The 21,100-nt window shown below is 45.6% G+C and overlaps 1 protein-coding gene across 4 annotated transcripts in view; it reads left to right on the plus strand.

Moving 5' to 3' along the window:
* Positions 1 to 2,811: 2,811 nt before the first annotated feature.
* FGFRL1 (fibroblast growth factor receptor like 1) overlaps positions 2,812 to 21,100 on the plus strand; it is a 166,333-nt gene continuing 148,044 nt past the window's right edge. The window contains exons 1-2 of one of the 4 annotated variants that reach the window (XM_068188433.1): positions 2,812 to 3,276; positions 4,337 to 4,446. In XM_068188433.1, coding sequence (XP_068044534.1) covers positions 4,386 to 4,446 — 61 coding nt within the window. In that variant the 5' untranslated portion in view covers positions 2,812 to 3,276; positions 4,337 to 4,385. Of the gene's footprint in view, positions 3,277 to 3,521; positions 3,723 to 3,877; positions 4,204 to 4,336; positions 4,447 to 21,100 lie in introns of those variants that run through there. The other 3 variants (XM_068188435.1, XM_068188434.1, XM_068188432.1) reach the window with 3 other exon arrangements.

Raw genomic sequence — 21,100 nt, forward strand, 5'->3', positions numbered from 1 at the left:
CTGTGATAACGGAGGTGAGCAGCTCCTGTGAGAAAAGAGGTAAAAAAGCTGGGAAAAGTCCAGTTTGTTGTTTTGGAGACATAAGGAAAGTCACTCTGGGGATGGATGTTCACTAGACCATCACAGCAATGCAAAATTTGAAAAGCCATGGTCCGGAAACAGGGCTTTGGGGACAACTGGGATACAAATGGGCTGTTAGGCTGCTTCTCAGGCCGTGTGGAGACACGTATTTCATTGCTTAGCATTCGTTTTTGTTTGTCAGCTCCAGAAAGCTGATTTCCCACAGCCTTGTCTCAGGACCGTGGGGTACAGGAGCAAACTGGGGCTGTTGACTTTCAGACTACTTAATCATGCTGCAAATTACAGCCAGCCCAGAAGAAAAACACAGCTCTGCATGTTTCCTTTTTTAGGTAGAAGTGTTGGGAAAACAACATGAGATTTTTTTTTCTGATAAACTAGGAGCTGTTTCAGGAATATTAATTATTTTTCTTGTATCAATATTTTACATTTATACCTCTCCTCTGGTATTTGGATTGAGATGGATGAAGCCTACAGCATGGTATCAGACTTTCTTTCAGGCACTTACAAGCCCCTGAAAATAAAATTAAACATAGTGTTGACATTTTGATGTCAGAAAGGTTTATTTTCTGGTCACTTTAGCCTAGGGTATGGAAGCTGTGGGCTCCATTCCCTGCCCCATGTAATCCCTTTGCAACATCACTTGGAATCATATTCTTAAAAAGCTTCTGTATGCCTAAGGAAGGGGCTTAAAGGGCATCGGAAGGTGTTCAGGCACCTGAATAATTTTTAACTTCTTGTGTACCACCTCTGTAATCCTTCATCTCCCAGAACTTCACACTGGTGGAAGGCTACAGGAGAGATTTTGCTGCTTTATAGTTGTTCTGTGAGGAGAAATTCTCAGTCTGGGAGATGCCGGAGCCTCCAAAGGCACACATGTGATTTTCAATAAGAAAGCGAGGATGGAAGGAGTGGATCCATCAGGGGATTTTTATCCTTTGTGTCCAACCTGAGCTGGGTACTCGGTGTTGGTCTTGGGCACAGCCTGGGTTGGAAGATCTTTTCTTTCAGAGCTGATTGAGGCACGGAGAGAGCTCACCCAAGTCTAGACAATCTGAGACAAGATAGTCAATGGTGTATCTGGGATTTAAGCCTCGGTCTCTGTGCGTGACTCGAAAGACAAGACATGGAGGAGGAACTTAGTCAGGTCCCTCTAACCTGGCTGGAAACCTGCCCATGAGCCAATGTCCCACATCTGCACCAGAACTGAGGCTGCTTTGGATGTCAGTCTGCACGGAAACAGAGGTTGTGTAAATAGTTTCAGAGCTGGATCACCTGTGTGGTGATGTCCTTGGGACAAAGACCTTGACTCCTTTGGGGTGAAATGGCTGGAAAGTGTTACAAAGAGGTGTTTTACACATCATCCCCTGAGATGCAGCATGAAGCTGAGCTCTCATCCTGGTGCAAGTTAGAGTGATTTTATCAGAAGGCATGGCATGAACATGACCACGTAGGTTAAATCCTGAAGGTTTCCCTCAGTCAACACTGTCTTTGTAATCAATGAGGCTGAAGTTATTTCCTGATAGAAGGAGGAGTCCATCTGGTATTTCTCAGCTGAATTAACTTCAATGATAAAAATGATGATATAAATATGTAAAATACAAAAACAGTGTTGTCAGCCGCTTTCTTTCAAGCTCAAGGGGTTTATATGTTTAGTCTTACATGTTTTTCACATGGATTTTGTGTATCAAGATTTAATGTTGTCAGGAACCACTCAGTAAAAAATATTTAGTAATACAATAAAAATAGAGGGTGTGATTTCATAATCCTAACAAAACAGATAAGAGAGATGTTCAAACTAATTCTTGGCTTGGGTTTAGGTGTTCTCCTGGTGCCTATCACATTGAACTAGTACTGAGACAACTTTGTTTTCAAGGAGGTCTTCATGCTGGACCATATAAAGTAAGAGATCTAAGAAACTATAACATCAACAGTAATGATATTTCTTTTGAGATACAAAAAGTTTAGCCATTGAGGCAGTATTTTTTCTTGTCGTTTGTTTAGTCTGTTTGGTGAATTCTGCCAGGTTGGTTTTGATCCTGTATGAAGAGTGATTTGCTGTAAGAGCGGATGCATCAGCCGAGTCATGTTTGAAAGTAAATAATAAATAATTGTAACAGTTAATAGAAGGAACTGACATCTCACAGTTTATTTTCCACTTGGTTTAGTTTAGTTCAGGCCAGCTTCTTTCTGGCATCATTTGCATCCAAGCCGAGCGATCAAAACGGGGCAGGCGCCCCCGTCCCTCCCCCGCTGCCTGCGCGGTGGGTTCCCACGGCCGGGGGTCTCTCCCGGCCCGGGCAGAGGGGTGCTTTGGCCGGGACGGGTTCTGGGGTGCGGCGAGGCTGCGGGGTCGGAGGTCTCCACCGCCGCTGGGCTTACGGGGGTGCGGGGAGGGGAACGCTCTGCGGCACGGCGAGGTCGGCACCGGTGGTGCCGGGCTGGGGAGCGGCGGCTGCAGCGGGACCGGAGCGCGGCCGGGGCTGCGGGACGCGCTCCCGGCGCACCGAGCGCTCCGCAGCCGCCGGTGCCGCCCGCAAAGGGTTAAGGGGAGCGGGGCCGGCGGAGGGCGGGGGCTGCCGGGGGCTCCCGGGGATTGGTGCGAAGTTTGGAGCGGGGCGGCCCCGCGCCGCCCTTCGCGGCGGCTCGGCCCCCACCGCCACAAAGCCCTGCAGGGAAAGTTGCTTTATCGCCGGTTTCTCTCTCCCCGGCTCTCCCCCCCTCCCCTCCCCTTCCCCAGCCCCTTTCCCCTCCTCCCCTCGCTCCTTAAACGGGATTCCGGCTGGGCGAGCCGCCGGACGGCATCACCGGGCATCCCGCGGCGCGGAGCCCCGGAGGCTCTGGCAGGTCCCCGCTGTCCCTCCCCGCACACACACGCTCAGCCCGGCCCGGAAAGCAGGAAAAAATATAATTTACAAGGTTTCCCCCTTTCCCTGACCTCCTCGCCCGTGATTCTCGAGTGGAAAAAAAATCGCCCGCGGGGGCGAAAGGGGGGAGGTTGTTAAAAAGCCGGTGAAGGGGCAGAGCCGCTCCGTGGGGAGGGCACCCCCAGGCAGCCCCCGGCACCCCGGGGAGGGGGGAATGAGGTAGAGGCCGGCAGCGGAGCGCCCGCCGGGCGCCGTGGCCGCGGAGGGCATGAGGAGGCGAGCGGCGGGGATGGGCTCCAGCGCGCGGTGCTAGAGCCCGGCAGCAGCCAAGGTAAGTGTCCCCCGCGCCGCCACCCGGGCCGGGACACCCCGCCGGGGCCGCGTAGCGCACAGCTGGGAGCCGCCGGCGCAGCACCAGGTGGCATCGCGCCGGGTGTCCCCCCGCGCGTCCCTCCCTTCCGCGACCCCGGTTCCCGGCGGCGAATATCCCGTTACCGCGCTGCGCCCCGGGGGAGCCCCGCCGCCCCCCGCTGCCGCTGCCCGCCGCGAACGGCGGAGCGAACGGCGGAGCGGCCGTGTTTGCTTTGCTGGATGCTGTACGCGGGTTGTTGTGTGTCCTGGGGGCACGGGGTGTTTAAACCGGGGAGTTTACAAGGGTGAGGAATCCAGACAGTGTTTAGAGAGTGAGAGTTTTAGGAGGAGAATAGGGTGTAATTGATGTAAACCTGATCTTCCCCGGGTGTGCGTATCACAGCGAAGGCATCTTCAAGAATCTGGGTAATCAAGAGCGGTTGCGCTTTGGGACGCACCTCTGGAGCCCACGGAAACAAGTGGGGCTGTTGGTGGGGAGAACGTGCCGGGGGTGGGGCGGGGGGAGGAAGAAGAGGAAAGGAGGAATCAGTGCTGTACAGAGAAGTCTCGGAGTGGAGGAAGGCGCGTACCCAGAGCGTAGCCTGGCTGAGGGGCACTGGAGCAGCGACACAAAAGTTTTCTGGGCTGCTGATGGGAGAGGTAACATTCCTCCCCCCCCCTTCCACCAAGTTCCTCCGCAAATTGTTAACCTGAAATCTTGTTTTATGGCCACTTGCTAGCGTTTTGTTTGCCTTCCAGACTGGTTCTGTACAGGATACTAAAGAATTATGCATTAACTGTAAACTTAGAGGAGCTTACTGGCCTCAGTGGGTTCTTGATTTATATCAGGCTAAAGCAGAGAGGAGGGCAAAGTTTTACTCACTGAGCACCAAGGAATGAATTACAAGTACGTTGCTCTTTAATTTGCTGTTTCTTCTTGCCAATCTTCTCAACAGGATTTAAAACTCTGCAAAGTTGAGGGTTGTTCAGGGTTTTTTTCCCCCCAGTAACTATGTTGCTCTCCTTTTTCCTGCCTCCAGGTCTGAGAGGACAGTAGCCTGTGCGATACGGCGGGGTCTGGTTTTCAAAATGGAATTGCAGCTGGCGCTCCTTTTCGCAGGGATAATTGCATTTTCGGACTCTGCGAGAGGTAAGGGAACTGCGCGTGGTGTGATCACCCTGTGACTCTGTCCCTTCCCTCTGCTCCGTGGGTTTGTGCTCTGCAAACACCCTCAGTGCCCCTGGAGGGACCCCCCAGGGGAGTTGCTGTCAGCGGGGACTCATCCCCTGCACATTTTTTATCGGCACAGAGGTGCAGGCTCGTGCCCACGTGCGGTGCCTCCTTACCTGCGTGGTACAGGGCCGTCGTTTGGGATGGAGTGCGGTCACTGCGGCTTTGCTGAGGTCTGTTAGGCACAGGTGAACTTCCAGGGGCTTTTCTTGTGCCTGTGTAAAAATACACAGACAATTTTGAAGAAAAGCAACTGCATTCCTCTGTGGATCAGAAATACCTCTCCCCTCCTGTAATCCCTCCAGCCTCTGCCCTGTGTATTCCCACTTACAAACTAAACAAGCACATCCATTAACTTCCCTGGTGACAGACAAATGACAGTTCCCAACAGCGAGAGCGTATTTTAGCGCTGAGGCTCCAGCAGTTGATCAGATTTCAATAAACAGGTTACCCTTCCAGAGGCAAATTGAAATACGTTGACCTGGGAATGATGGGGGTAGGAAAAAAAGAAGTTTCTTTATGGCAAGGTGCTTTTAGCAAAGCTCTGGGATCAGAGTGCAAGGAGCGGTGGCGCTTCCTGTGCTTTTGCCTGTGTTGTACCTTGGTGGGTGCTGTCCTTAGAAAGCCTGAATGGGAATCCAGGATTTCAGCTCCCCTGCCTCTGGTGACAAAGTAGGGGCTACATTGTTCGAAGAGAATAGGGGTACAACTTTAGGATGCAGATTTCTCCAACTGCAGTTCCCAACAGTCTCAGATTTTTGTGAATTGTTGCAAGACCTTGAAGTCGTCCAGCGTGAAGAACTTGCGAATTAAAAGGTTTAAACTTGCCCTTCACTTGGGCTGTAACTTCCCAAAAATAAATCTTGGGGGTGAGGGTGGGAAAGGAGAAGGGAAGAATTACTCTGAAAACTCAAGTTTGGTTTAGTGCACTGCATTTTTTTTTTTTTTTTGGCATTGACTCTCAAGAAAATATTTTATGGAGGCAAAAGCACTATAAAATGATTTGGCTGGAAGCTGAATGAAAAAGAAAACAGTATATAGGCTGTAATTCCTTCAAGTCTGAATTCCAGGCAAGGCTTACAGTGGAGACTCAGTTTAAGTTGTGGGCGATGGGCAGCAGTGTGTGAATTAAGATGACTTCATGGATGTATATTATTGCAATGGACCTGAGAAGTTGGTGGAGTTCCGGAAAAGATCTGAAGTGGGCAGGAGAAGACAAAAAGATTCTTGTCTCTGATGTGAGCTGAGTATCGGCTGCTTTACTGGCTGACCCTGTTTAAATTTGGTTTGCAACTGTCTTGCTCTTACACTTATTGCCCCTGGAAAGTGAAGCACTGTGGGCTGTTGTCATGTGAAGAAGAGACACAAAATTAACAGTAGTAATTTCAGGACATCATTATTTTTCTTGTGGAAAGATTTTTTATTTAAAACTTACTTAGGATCATATTGGTAATTGGATTATTTGAGAACTTTTCAGAGCTGGAAAAACCCTGTAACTGTATGGAGAGATGGTTCTGGTTATTTAAAGTTATCAAGAAATAGAGGTTAAAAGCCAGGGCCAAACCCATGAAAAATGCCATTCATTTATGTGCTGATTTAAGAGAGGGGAAGCAGAGAAGAAAAAGGAGTCATTGCTGTGAAAACACAGACACAATTCTGACATTTAAGTCCTGCTTTAGACCTCCTTAAGAAGGAGAACATTTTTGATTGTGAAGGAGGTAGATGGAAGATCAAACTTGTGAGCAGAGATGAGACACTTTCCAGAACTTTGAAACTTTGTGCTGACAGATATCTCCAGTTGTTAGGTGTTTACATTGGGATAATTTCAGGTTCTTGGAAAAATGTGCCAGGTTTTTCACGTGCCTGCAGAGTTTTTCTGAATGCCTCATACGAGGGCTTTGGCCACTGGAGATGCGTAAACGTTACCTGCGACAGTCGCTCAGGTTTTATAGGCAGCCCTTCAGCCAAATCTCAGCCTGAGGTCGCGAGGCTCTTCTCTGGAGGAAGAAGGGCTCTTTGTTTTGGTCAAACAGCATTTAATATCTGTGTCCTGATTGCAGATCAGGCGTGTGAGGCCTGAAGTGTGCCAGCACCTCCTGATCCGAGGCATCAGAAGTTTAATAAGTGCTTGCTGGCTGGCGATCAAGTGAGGAAGGTGGCCGAGGAGGTTCTCTGGGAAAGTGATGGTCCTTCTATTCTACTCATTTTAAGCAGAAGTAGGTTATGCTGTAATTAGGGTGTTAATTTGAAGCTGACTGAATGCTGAGTCTGTGCTTGGGGAAGGGCTGTGCCGTGGTGCATCTGCACAAGGGGGCAGAGTTAAGTTGCCCACGCGCTCCAGCTTTGATATTTCCTGACAGTTGAATGCTCAGCTGCAATCTTGCATTAAATGTTATGTTGTATTATTTTTACATCTTTATTTAGGTGACACCTTTTAAGGCAAAGGGCCCTGCAGGAATGACTGGTTGGGTTTAGCTGGCAGGCTTTTTTTTTTTCCACCCCCCAGCAAAAAGGGGCATTTTTCCAGGGTCAGATCTGTGCCTGCTGGCTCTGTCCACCAACATACCTCATCACTGATCTAGAAGACACTGTAAAAAGGGGAATATCTTAGCAAGCCAAGATAAACTCTTAAGAAAGAGGCAATACCTCTGAAGTATCCAGGGAAAACAGAGAGCAGGTCTGATTTTAGAGGTACAGGTGGTAGAACTGTCTGTGTTTGAAGGGATTAGGGGTGAGGTAGCTCTGGCTGTGTTTGAACCAATGCTTTTGGGGTTGAAAGACTTTGACTAAGGGCTTGGGTACACTTGCAAATGCACTGGAATAACCCTTCCAAAAAATTTAGTCTGGAATAATTCTCAGTGGCCAATCTTATTCCAGGCTAAGGATCTTCTGAAGGGAGCCTGTACCAAAAAATCTTCCTCGGGAGCTATTTTGATAGATATCCAAACTCCTTCTTTCCCTTGTGGCTGAAGACTAGAACGCCTGTGTGCTCAAAACACACTCTTGGAGAAAAAAATCTGACTGCTGTGGTTTTCTAAGAGGGACTATGCCTTCCATTTGACAGCTAAGGCGTGGGGCTTTAGCCTGGCAGCTTCAGCCTGGTTCCCAGCCTCAACAGATAATGTGCTGTGAACCTGGGATAACAGTGCAGGTCCAGCGGCTCATCCCTCGTGTTATTCCATTCCTGCTCTCTCCAAGCAGCCCCATACAAGTCTTCAGTGCATAAAAGTCTTCAGTGTCCGGCCCTGGCCCTCCTCTGCAGGGATTAATGCCATCCTGGGTCCCTAACCTTTAGTGACTGTGTCCTGCAGCAATGTAGCTCCTGCCACGCCACACCTCCAGCTGGACACAGGTAATATAATCTGATATTTTCCTGCCTATGTTATCTCAGCGACCGACAACGCAATATTTGTTCCAAATCTGTCAAGTTGCCATCATATTCGCGTTGGTGACCGTATATGGTAACATTGGGATGTGCCTGGCTTGGTCCCGTGGCTTAAGCAAGATTTTGCATGGTATGTTTAGAAGTTTTTGGTAAGAGCAGTAACCACCCTCCTGTTAGCAAGTAAACCGATATTCTGCTGGAAACTAATTAGTTTGGATGTTGATTTCATTTTTGGTGCATTGCGTAGGGAGGGGAAGAACGGGACCTTAATTGCTTTCTGTTCTGGCCCTACTCTGTGCGACCTTGGCTTGCAAACCTGCTTGGTGTCTGCTTTACAGGGAATTTGCTGATTGGGCCATGTCAAAATTCAATGTTTTTATGCAGAAATAATGTTATGTGCCATTTTGGTTTCTCTTAATATTGAAGAAAAGGGAATAGGATGCTACGGGCATTCTTTTATTTCTTGGAAGTTGAGTTCTTCATTCTGATGAACAGAATTCCCATTCTGTAACTTGGGGGTTTATAAGAGTGAACTTTAGGGTTTCTAAGAGTCCTTCAGTAAGCACAGAAAATATAAATAATGGTAATGTAACAGAGATGGTTATTGGCTTCTGTATTACACCTTTATTCTTGTTGAGTGGTTGTTACCAGATAGAACGATTAGGTAATTTCTCGCTCGTGAAAGAGAAGCATGTTCAGATCTAACAGCCTGATTCAGATTTTATGGAAGTCACAGCACATCTTCTGGAAAAGTTTGGGGCATTTTTTGGATCTTGCTCTTGGGGAACTTGCTCATGAATAATCTGTCAGCATGACTTGTACCTAGAGTCAACATGGCGATCTGAGAAAATCCTGGTTATTTTTTTAAACGCTGGTTCCTCCCTTCTTCTGAGGCTGTCGGCCGCTTTAAATTGTGGCTGAGTTTAAACATAAAATTCAGTGTGCGTCATACTGGAAAATTAGGGTTGATTTTATTTGTTTTTAATTAGGAATATTACAAAACTCAGCAAATTGCTCAAATACATCTAGATTTTTCCTAAAGTGTTTATAACTCTGTTTTCCAAGTCCATATGTTTCTTTGACCTTCATTAAAAGACGCAAGCAACAAATCCAAATGTCTCTTTTCTGGGATGAACTTGCACACAGCAAAAGCTGGACTCCAAAGCCTGAGTCTTAGCCACAGAAGCAACCTTCATATGCCATGAGGTGGTGCTTGAGATATTACTGGGAAGTGCTTTTTTTAGGGAAAAAGTATCATTCGAAATTGAAAAGGGAACTCCCTTTTCAAGATTTAGTACCATTGGTGCCAATTTAACTAAAGCTGAATTTTTTCATTTGACATGAATTGGCTGATAGAGCTGATCTTTTCCAATATCCTCTCTGATAATTCCTTTTTGGATGTTTGTCTCACCACAAGTGACACTGACACATCTGGGTGCAGAAAACTCATCATGGAATTGTGTGAGTGCAGTAGAGTCTGCCTGTGCATTTATCGATTAATTACTGGAAGAGATAAAAATTTCCACTGAAGGAGGAAAATAACAATGCAGAGATCCTCTTGCACCTAGGTTGAATTAAAAGAAACCAAACAACCTTTAGTCACAGCTTTATTTACTCAGTGAGATTTGAACTGGTGCAGCTGATTTTCCTAAGATGTGAAGCTTCTATTTGTGTCTGCAGTGACTCGTAAAACCAAGCTGCCAAAAGGATCTGTACAAATGTATCCCAGCATTACAGGAGTTGGTGGAAATGCTCTTTTCTCACATTTCTTTTATTACCCTCCTCATTTTGTCTTGTTTCAAGTAATTTGTCTTTCATCTGACCTCTTCCTGTATTTTCTGGTGCGCTGCTCAAGCTAAAATGCATTTGATATTGTTTGGAACGTTTAATTTGTACTTCTATTCCTTATCTTTTTCTCTGTAATCAGCCTTTACTTTGAGCTTTCTCCGGTAATAACGCCCCCATACCTATTTGGCTGTGTTTATCTGTTCTAATCTTTTGCAACAAGGTGAAACATTTTTGGTCATACAAGGGATTTTTTGAGAGTGGAGCCAGTGTGAATGCAGAAGTTGCAAACACCTCTGTCTGATGCAAGTCTGTTCAGTCTGCTGCTCTGTCATAGCAACTGTGGTACTATGGTAAAAGAAAAATATTTCCAAAAGGAAGCTTGATTAATCTGATTGTGCTCTCTGATGTCGTATGAGATAAGCAGATGCAGCCCATGCCAGTTGTGACAGGTTAGGACCTGATTCAGAGCCTGAGAGTGTTGGTGCTGTGTCTCCTACTCACTCCCATAGGCTTTGGATCCATCCCTGAAGGATGACTTACTCAAATTATCTGTGATATCCTCCTAATGTGTGACAGCAGAGGGGATGTGGGCTAAGTGTGCCACTCGCCTGCTTGACTGCATGGCTTGGACTCACATTTTTCATTCTAGAAAAGCACATTTTGCTGCTAATGACTGCCAGCTCTGGCTGATGGGTGGAGCGTGCACTGCCAGGACTGAAAACAATTTGGAAATTCACTGCTTAAACTTTGGGTTGCCGCAGAGAGGTTTATCCCCAGAGACAGAGAGCCATCCTGGGGGCAGTGTTCTGGGTCGTGATGGGCTCAAGACTTGCCTGAGTTCTGTTTAATAAGTGAGTGTATGCTGTTTGTTGCCGAATCCATTCCCATCTCTGGTTCCCACCCCCCCACCCCCTTCCTGGGCTGTGTGGGGTTTGGTTGGTTGCTCTGATTACTCAGTGTCCCCTTTGTATCACAGCAGAAACACAGCGTCCTGCAGTGCCCTGAGGAACCTGACATTGTTATTTCATCCCAACCACTCCAATTTTCACCTGGAAATTCAGCCAATAACTCCAGGCTACTTCTTCCATTAAGTGTTCAAACTTACTTTGAGCTTCACTAAGGAAAGAAGAAAAATGCAAATTGGGAACAGAGGCTCCTTGGAGCAGGTTAATGTTTCTCAGGATGGCTGCAGCTCTATGCTCAGCTTCTCTACAAGTGGTTTCCAGCTTGATGGGACACAAAATAATTTCTTCTTATATGTGGTAAATTTATTTCATGAGAGATTCACACAGTCTTGGGTATCCTGTCAAGTGAGTAATGCAAGAGGTGTCATACCCTAGATGCCACTTGGGTGGCATTGACTTGGGTGGGTATTTTAGGAGCTGTCAGTATTTGTGCCTGTCAGATAAAAACACAGGAACAGCAGACAAATAGGGAAATGTGGACTTAATTTGCGCAATAGGCATTTTTAAAAATTCATATTCTCCTCGCTAGGTTTGCTCCACATACCCCCTGAACTGCTAACCTTGAGTGTTAGGTATTAATGTGGATTGGCACATCTCTGGTAAGTTTGGGCTTGTTAGTTCTGCCCAGGATACTGGGAGAGGGAAAAAGCTGGAGAGGAACATGGCGGGAAATGTGTTAGCCAACCTCCAAGATAAAATTTAGTCCGGATTAATTAATGTACCCCTTCTCTTGAGGCCTGCTGGTGCCTGGGAGAGGATCTTGAGCAGGCAGTGTGTGACTTTGAAGGGGATGTTGGGATGCAGCTTTTCCAAGTCTGTGCTGTAGTTCTCTCGTCTCTTGTGTCCTCCCAGGTGCCCCCACATACAGGTGTGAGACTTAATTGGCTTTTGACCAATATGTGACTCTGAGTAAAAGCCTTGTAATGTAAAAGGGGTGCTTTCATTGTGCTGTGTTCTACTATTGCTTTGTATGGATTTTAATCTCCTTTGTTCCTGACAGAAGTGAATGGGGCAAGGCCAAATCAACCACAAAGAAGGGAAAAGGGAAAGCTGGTCAGACTCACCAGTCTCTCAAAGCTGCACAAGCCAAAGTACTGGAGTTAGGCAGCTGCAGATGCTGGAGCACTGTGAACAGGTTTCTTTCCCTCCTCCTGCCTCTCTAACAGATTTTTGTGAGTTGGAGTAACAGAGGAAGTTATTTTTCTCGGTGGCTGTTTTCAGATCTCTTAACACAGATCTGTAACACATCTGTAACTGCTGGTTAAGCAATGGCAAGTGCCAGATGAGCTGCAGGTGTATGAACTGCATGTCAAGGATGGAGGGGTTAATGAGTAACAGGATGAACCTCTGAACACCGTGGAATATCTCCCCAGGGATACTCCAGACTCTGTGGAAGGAAGGAAGGGTGCTTGTTTGTCATTGACCAGTCAGTATTAAACTGGTGGCTCTAACTCCTGCAGGGTGTGGTTACCCTTCAGAGAGAGGGAGCTGTGAGCCACCTTGCTCACCTTCTGGGTGAATTTTAATCTTCCCTGTTCTTCTGCAGACTAACACAACATTTTGGTGGCAATACCAGTGTCTCTTTATCCAGATGAGTAATATTGGGAAGTGTTCAATGTCTCTTTGGGCAGTTTGAAATGGAAAAACTGGGGAGGAGTTTACAGCTCCTCCACCATGTGGAGATCAGGCTCCATGCTCTGATAAGTAATTTCATATTTAAATGTTTAGAGTTGGATTACAAAGGTGATAGTTCCTTTAGGTTCAGTGAGTTGTGGCTGAATAGGTGTGAGTAGGATTTAAATATATAATCCTACCAGAGGGCAGAAACTGGAGCCTCATAGGACCAGGCTGAGTTTCAGTTCTGTGCAGGGTGGCACCACGCCGTGGGAGGGTTCATCATGATCTGCAATAGTTAATATAAAACTAGAATAACAGATCAGAGCTGATGAGTATCTTTCCTCCACCCTGCTATTCCCAACCAATCAGAAATGCAGTATTGCCAGGGCTAATTTCATTAAGGGCTAATGAGAGTGAAACTTTCAACTTAGTCATGGCCAGGACAGTGAGCAGGTGTTTACTTTGCTTTGTTTGATTGACAAGGAATCATAAACCTGTTAGGGAGATATTTGCATATGCAGGGAAGTGGCTTTGGACAGTTGGTTGCTAATTGCTAGATTTGCTCTCTGAAGATGTTTGCTGTGAGCACACAGCTATTGTTTCTGGGATACAAAGAAGTAGTAGAGGCTGGTGAAAGCATTTTGCTCAGGAGCTGCAGAAACCATAAGGTGGGGATGGGTCAGTGTTTTATCTAGACCAGAGCAAAGTCCTGCTTGTATTCCAAAGGCAGAATGCTGTTCCTGATCTCCTGCCTGCTCAAACAGGAGTAGGCCAGGGGATTTGGAGGATTTCAAGCAGTATTTTGTGACGGTGATTTGCACAGGTTTATTTTTGTCCTTGGAAGTTCATTGGAAACATCAGACTCGTAGTCCTTGTATGCAATTGGTAAAGTAGCCTCTGGATATTTAAATTGACGTTAAATTCCAGGCTCTCCTCCCCTTGAGTATTTCTGTTTGGAGGAGGATTGTAGATTCACAGGGTTAGGAATGTGTCCCTTACTTTACCATCAATACCAAAGAAGAAAGCTACTGCTACTCAAAAGTAATCATAGCAATAGACCTGCATATTTATAATGACTATTTATTGAGAGTTTCCAGTACATTAAAAAGAGACCCAAAAAGTGTGGCTCAGCATAGGCAGTCTTCCTCTTCTCGATACTGTCAGGAGAAAAAGCTTGCCTTTCTGAAGGCCACAGACTAAGTGGAGTTCCAAGCTTATTTTTCTTTTATCCTAGAAAATCCAATAAATCCAGTAAATTCTTTCAGTGTGGTCTTCCAAGAGTTTTCAACTTGGTCTGACTCACAGATTATTTGAGTGCCATTATAGACTAGGGGTCAAGCAAGTTAATTCCCAGAACAGTATGCTGCCCTGTTTTCAAACTGTGCTAATCAGGGTTTTGAGTCAAAGCATGGCAGTTTGCTTAGTGAAATTATTTTCCTGTTAGAAAATCACAAATAGGCTCTGACTATTCATGTTGGCTTGGTCACCGGAGCACTCACATCACATGCAGTGCAAAGCCCCCAGGGATGCAGTCTCTGTAGATCAGGGCACTGGTGGGGGCTCATTTCCCATTTCACAAGATTGAACTCGTGAAAACAGGCTGAAACCTTCAGAAAGAAAAGAAAGAAATTGTTGCTGTTACATTTGCACCTCCAGCAGGACAGAGGGAGGGCTGTGTGGAGCCCATCTGAGCTGTAACGTGAATGTCCTTCCCCTGAGAAGACATTTGGTGGAGTTACTTGGTTACGTCTCCCCCTCACCTTTTTGTAATGGACTCTTGTTTACTTTTTACTCCTCCTTTCCTGAAGCTTATTAGCACTGTTTAGGCAGAGGAAATGAATTAACATAATTCACTGTTGTTTAGAACAAGACACATTCCCTGCATGTATGTATACACACGCTGGCATTCACCCTCCCAGAGCTGTGCAGAGGAGCGTGTTTACAGAGTCTGGCTCCATTTAGGGAGAACAATACCCTGATTATAGAGGGCAGCCTTTTCTTTCCAGAAACCAGAAGGAACCCTTCAATTCAAGCAACTACTGCCCCTTGAAGGTACGGGCGTTGTGAGCTGCTGGAAAGGGGGGAATAAATCTGTTGTGGACACAAACCGGCAGCATTGTTCTCCACGGAAGTTGGTTTAGGGGTGGGGGTGAGGAATGGTGTTGGGATAAACCAAATGCCAAGTGTAAGATCTACCAGTGTGCAGCGAGGCGTCGTGACTTCCAATTTAATTTTCAAATAACAGCTGTGAGACTTCATGGGGAATTATTTGGTGCTGCTTGAGCTGGCAAGGGACCTGGGAAGGCTGGGTGGGAAGAAAATGGTAATGGAGTCTCAGAGTGGTTTTGGATGGGCTGAATTGGGTTGAAAGGTGCTGTTATGTGTGAAATGCCAGTCATTTCTAATTGCAGTCGTGCACCTGTGCCTGGTAGATAATGCTGGAGCCGTGTCATATGGAGCATTTGCTTCACATGATGTTGAGAAAGGTCAAGCACTTGGTTTCTGTCCTGGTAAGTTGGGTCATTAGATGCACAAATAGGTCTCCCCTTCCTTTTCCTGACTGCAGCCGCTCAGATCCTGGCAGTAAATCCTTCTCAGGTGTGACTTCATGGCAGCTGAAGATGACTGAACTTGACCTCATCACTGGCCTGTCCTTGTCCTCCTTTGCTCCCAGCCTGGTAACTCCTTTGTGCCAGGGGGAGAGCTCCTCTGACCTTGCTTTGGATGTTTTGGGGAGGAAACTTGGGCAGGAAGCCAACCTGGAAAAAGATGTGATGGTTTAAATTCTTAGAGGAGCATGGGCTGAGCTTGTGGAATATCACAGTGTCCTTACAGGCAGCAAGTCCTTTCTTCTGTTCCCACTTATGGCAGGAAGGCTCAGTACTTTGAAGGACTGGATATTTATGGGAACATTTATAAAATGACTCTTTGGGAATCTCAGATGCATCAAGGTCCACAGGGCAAAATGTAACATAGCCTGGGGGCAGTGAATGTGAAGACTGAAAAGTCATGTTTGGCTCTTGGTTCAGCTCAGGGGTAGCATTTTGCTGGACATTCTGCACTGGGAGATTGCATCTTTCACACTCTGCATCATGACAATTTTCTGTTTGTCTCAATGATCCCTTGAAATTTGGAGTACTTTATAGGGAAATGGGCGATACCTTCCTTCCTCTGTCTCTGCTTTTGTCTTCTGAGGCAGAAGGATCATTCTGGGGAAATGGAAAACGGCAAGTTAATTCTGCCAGCATTTGCTGGCCTGCCTATGGCATTGCCTGCTGCAAGAAAAAAGCTGCTCCATAAGAAGCACAGTGGGAAGCAAAGGTATTTCCCTCTGGTCCAGGCACAGTGTGTATCCACTCTGGAGCCAAGGTGAATGTGGGATGTCACCCAGAAGTTTTTCAAGCTTGGCTTTGTCTCTACAAAACTTCTGACTACTGACACTGCTTTAGCAGGTTGCAAAAATAAGGCAGAGAAAACAACTTGGCCAAAATACTCCCTGTGGGTGAAAATATTTTTCCAGGGAGAATACGAGAGCCAGCAGGCTAAACAGGTAATGCTGCAGGACTGCATCAACAGCACTTTTAGGGGATTTCTGGAAGGGGCTGTTTATGTTGACCAGTGCAGAAGTTCTGTCCAGGGGTGTTGACACATGTCTAACCTTCTGAAACATGACGCAGAACCCTGGAGAAGCTGTGGCTTTTTCCTCTTGATCCAGTCTTTTGGGAAGGGGGAAAGGTCCTGGTGTATGTATGAGTATCCATATGAAGGCTGCTGGGCTTACTCTGCCTTGGAAGACTAAGCTCAGGTACAGGTGTAAAAAGCAGAACCTGGTACTCAATAATGCTACCTATTGAAAGAAAAAGATTTTTTTTTCTTAAATATGTTTTTAAATCTGCCAAACCTTCTCATACCTGGACAATGTGTCCTTCTTGGGCAATGCAAGAGGGACAAGTGTAGGTTCCCATGCTGGCTCATGGACTGCAAGAAGGACATCAGGAACAGGGCAGTAAGAACCACTCCAGAGTCCATCCCTGCATCTGTGATGGCTTTAAACTGAGAGTGTGAGGGTGTGTGGTGATCTGGGGAAAATGTGAATCTTGGCAACAGTCCCTGCCTGATTCAAAATATCTGGGAAATACTGAGCTGGGAGGGTGAAAATACATCTCTGGGATTTCTTTCTCCAGAAGGAAAAACATCATCAGACTTTCACTGAGACAAGTGTTTGAAAGAAAAAAAGGGAACAGCTTAGTTATGAGACATTAACTGAAATAACAGCAGTGAGGAATAACCTTGAATGAATTGTAATGGCATTTTGAGTTGGATATTTTTCTTTGTGTACTTACAGGTGCTTTCCCTTTTATGTCTGCAAGGGTAAGGCAGATACTATAAAGTATAACCCCAAGATAACCCCAAACTGCAAACCCAACCCAATAACTTGTCTGAGGGCGATGAAAATGGCTACAAATTAATTGGACATGTTTTCTGCTGTAATTAACACCATGTTAAAACTAACCTTCTGTCTGTGGCATGTGTTGGAGGGTATTTACAAGATAGATATTAAGGTAGAGGTTGAGGAGGACTGCAACATCTGAGATACTTCATATTGCTCTGAGAGACCAGGTCAGCAAGTAAGCAGAGGTTTTGGTTGGTACGATGAACACAGCATTAGGCAAAGTTGTTATTATAGCTGGAGTGATTTTATTTTATTTTTTTTTTTTAGATTGGGGTTAGTGCCTGGAAGTCCTCATTGCACCAAAGCTCTGTCATTGTGGTAAGGGCTGTCAGGATGAAGAACAGACAGCTACAGTGTTAAATGCAACAGCTCTTTGGATAGAGGCTTTGTTTTACTCTGACAAAGGGCCCCTCCAAAACCAGACCCGTTGGTCAGCTGAGTTTCATTTGCTGTGTACCCCTCAGAATGGTGAGGTACCTTTGCACCCTGTACAAAGCAGGTGTTGCCCTGATAAGGGCTTCTTTCTGCTGCTACAATACAGACCCACCGGGCCAGTTACTGTCCCCAAACCCTGTTTCAGTGCCCAAGGTGAAACAGATGCAAGCATTTGTTCATGCACAGGCTGGAGCCTTGCACTGAACACCCACCGTGGTTCATGTGTGTGAACTGCAAGTTCAGTTGTCCCCTCTCTGCTGGGCACAAGGCACCATTGACTTCAGGGAGAGATGGCATTACACCATGCTTATTTTTTATGGAAACAGCCATCAAAAGTCCTGGAATGAAAAAAAGAAACCCACAGATTATTCAGGCATTATTACTGTTATTATCATCCTTGTCGTTATCAAAGTGTCTTCGTCTATGCTACCAACAAGGTCTGACTGCTCCCAAGTGTTGCTTCACATCCTGCTGGAGCCCACCATGGGTTTCCACCTTCTAGAAAGGCGGAAAGAATGACCAATTTAAAATCTGGGAGAAGGAAAGAGATTTGAGAGAGGCAAATTTTCACACAATCTCAGAAAAAGACATGTTCAGAAAGATTTCATTTTCCTTGCAAAGGCTTCTGGTAGTTGTTGAGAGGGCATTTCAGTGGAAAAGGGCCAAGCAGCCCTAGGCAGAACCAACACCCTCAATTGAGAAAGATTTTTCAAACAGCAGTACTGCTAAGAAGTAATTAAAGTCAAATAAAACATGAAAAATAGTGTATGACACATCTATTTAAATTCATCCCAGTTTGGATCCACTGAAAGCCATGTAGCACAGCACTGGAGGCCCACAAGGGGAGGTCCAAACCCAAGGATTTCAATGCACTTTTGCAACTAGAGAGGTCTCTCTTCTCAGACACCATTTTTCCAAGTGTTTAGGCTCATACTTCAAACACCTGGAGATTCCTTGTATTTAAAGAAATACTTGCTGAGGCCCTTCCACTCTTGCAGTTCCCTTTGCTTTGTTCCTCTGCCTTCCCTGCAGTGTTATCTTGGGCAAAAACTTAAAATAAAGAAAAAGGGTAATTTTGGGAGCCCAGCTGTGTCACTGCAGGTTTTGCTAGCTGTTTAGGAAGACTTATGAGAACTCTCTGGGGGAGAAAGGGTCAGGTCAGAGGTAGAAATCTACTCACCCTCTGTCAGAGGGGCTTATAATGCCAGGGCAGCTCCCCAAGGAGTGTCTGTCTGTCCTTCCCTCTGGGGTTGACCGGAGGCTGATTCCTTCTCCCAGCTGTTCCCTCTGTCACATTACAAATGAGACTCTGAAAAGCAGCCCTGGGCCTTGAGACAGCTCTTCTCTTGCTAACTCGTTCTACCCATCAATTAACGTCAAGCAAAAGTGTTTTATAACTATTTTATAACTTTTTCAAGAGCAGGACCTTCACACCTTTGCATAGGAAAAGTCCAACCCCTGTGTGAGGGGGCTGCCAAAACACACTGTGCATAGTGAGGTTTGTGTGAGAGCAAACAGAACTTTTGCTTTTCATGAAAGAAGTGTTCGTTAACATCCAAATCCTTCCACAGAGACTTTATCCAAAAAGAGAGCATCTTTTTTATAAGTGATGATGAGGACAAAACATCTTTATCTTCCCCATCAGGGCAATGGCACTTAAGACCAACATCAGTCATGGTCAGAAGATCTTTGTCCATTTTTGATGAGCTTGAAAACCTGGTATGAAGAGCTGGTGGCTTTGCCTGGATTCTATCCTAATTCCATTCTTGTTCCTAATGTGAACAAGCAGCATTTCGAGCCATTGTTCACCCTTGTAGCTCTTGGCCTGTGCAGTGGATGTGAAACGTGAGGAGTGAATTATGGAATAAAGAATTAAAAATCTTACATGGCAGCGTATTTCCTGAGAGGGAACAGCAAGACGATAGTGGGGCCTTTCAGACCGTCTCTTACCCACTCACCCTCTCCTCTTGTACCAGCTTCCAGCAATTCGGCTGCATGTTTTTTTTAGGAACTAACTTCCACCCAAAGACTACTGAATTTTTCTTAAATGCTGGGTTCTGTCAGAGCTGATAAGGCAGCAGCCAGCCTGCAAAGATAACACAAGGTATCAAGGCTGCTTGGGTTTGTCTTTATTTGGATTTTTTAGCAAGCATTTGACAGATGCTGAGAGCTGTCTGGAGACTTTGGGTTTAGTGGATCCTCCCTGCTTTTCTTTTTGTCTTTTGTACCAAAATGCTTTTAGGCTGATTTGGAAGAAAAAAAAAAGGTCTGATGGAGCTGGGGAATTAGTGGTGTTTACTGAAGGGAGTGGGGAAGGTGGACTGTGGGGGCTGGATGCCAAGGGTGGCTCTGGGATCTGTTGTGATGTCTCCTCTTGGAAAGGAATCCCCCCAAACAGGGATTAAAAGGGGTGAGGAGCAATACAGAGTCACTCTGAATGCCTGATCACTGGCAGGAATGTGTTAAGGTGTATGAAAACCTGTGATTAATTGTCTTTTCAACTTCCCCTTGACTCCCACTCCCCTTTTCTTGCAGAGCTGTCCCTGTTTGGGCTGCTGGCTTTTGTTAACCTCTGAGGGAGTGTTTACACTTGGCTTATGTTAAGCAGAAGGGAAAATTTTCCAGTCAGAAATTGATCTATCTGTTGATGCTAATAACTTTGTGATAGAGGGTTTATAGAGCAAAGCAGATGTGGATAGAAAACATAGCCCATGCCCTTACACAGAGATGTCTTCTGTCACCCTTAGAGTGAGATATTAGGGTCCATTTTTAGCCCAGGTGAGCCCTTAATGAAGTAAGGTGTTCCCCCCATCCTCACCTCTTTGTAATGACCCTATGTGTCCCCCAATTTCTAGAATCATAGAATCTTAGACTGCTTTGGGTTGGAAGGCTCCTTAAAAATTGTCTTGTTCCAAGTCCCTGCCATGGGCAGGGACACTTTCCTCTAGGTTGCCCCCTCAATTTGACCTTGAGCGCTTCCAGAGATGTGGCAACCTGTTCCAGTGCTTCACTATCCTCACAAGAAATAATTTCTTCCTAATATCTTGCCCTCTGTCTGATGCAACTCTGTGGATGGTTGTACCATGGGTCAGATTAGGACATAGATATGACTGGAAATCCTATTTTAAAAAAAAGGAAAGACTAAAAGTTGTGGCATAGCCCTACAGCACTGGATTTTATATACCTGGCTGTTGCTCGTGGTACTCCTCAGATGGTTTGTACCAAGCAGGCTCTTACTTGCTGATATTTAATATTCATCATTTTGTCAGTGCTGTTTCACCCTGGCTGGAATTGCAGAGCCAAACTAAGTGCCCTTTTCAAATTTCAATGCAATTTGTGGGCATGCTTTAATTAAGCTTCACAGCACTGCTTGGAGGAACATATTTTATGCCTACAGTATTGTTAAGGCAACCTCACAGAGAGGGTCAGGAGCGCTGGTTGGGAGCACTGGTTTTTTTTGTGCTTCTGCACAGCAAATCTTTCTTGCTCTTTAATGTAACCTGTCGCATATGAAATTAATTTCCAACATGCATTTGCTTACAAAATAGCATTCTTCACACCAGAAATCTATAGCAGTAGAAAAAACCACTGCCAGATGTCTATATTTATAGAAAACTGGCATGTTCTGTCTGGTGATGACAGAATATTTCAGTGTATTTATGAAGTGCTCTTGTTTTTAGAAATATTGAAATCCAGTCAATATCAGTAGAATCTTGCTTTTCTTATTTTAACCAGCAGAACATGCTTCTTTAGTAGATACAGTACTAAAAAACTAGGATAAAGCTTTCACTAGCCCTCTGTCCTCACTGGTTTGTTTGTTTGTTTTGTTTGGTTTTTTTTTTCCCAGCTTCACAGACCTCATTTTAAAGTGACATCTCTGGCTTTAAACAAACATTACTAGAATCTCATGCAACTTTGACTGTATACTTC

This window comes from Anomalospiza imberbis, chromosome 4 (genome assembly GCF_031753505.1).
Source record: "Anomalospiza imberbis isolate Cuckoo-Finch-1a 21T00152 chromosome 4, ASM3175350v1, whole genome shotgun sequence".
NCBI classification, from domain to species: domain Eukaryota; kingdom Metazoa; phylum Chordata; class Aves; order Passeriformes; family Viduidae; genus Anomalospiza; species Anomalospiza imberbis.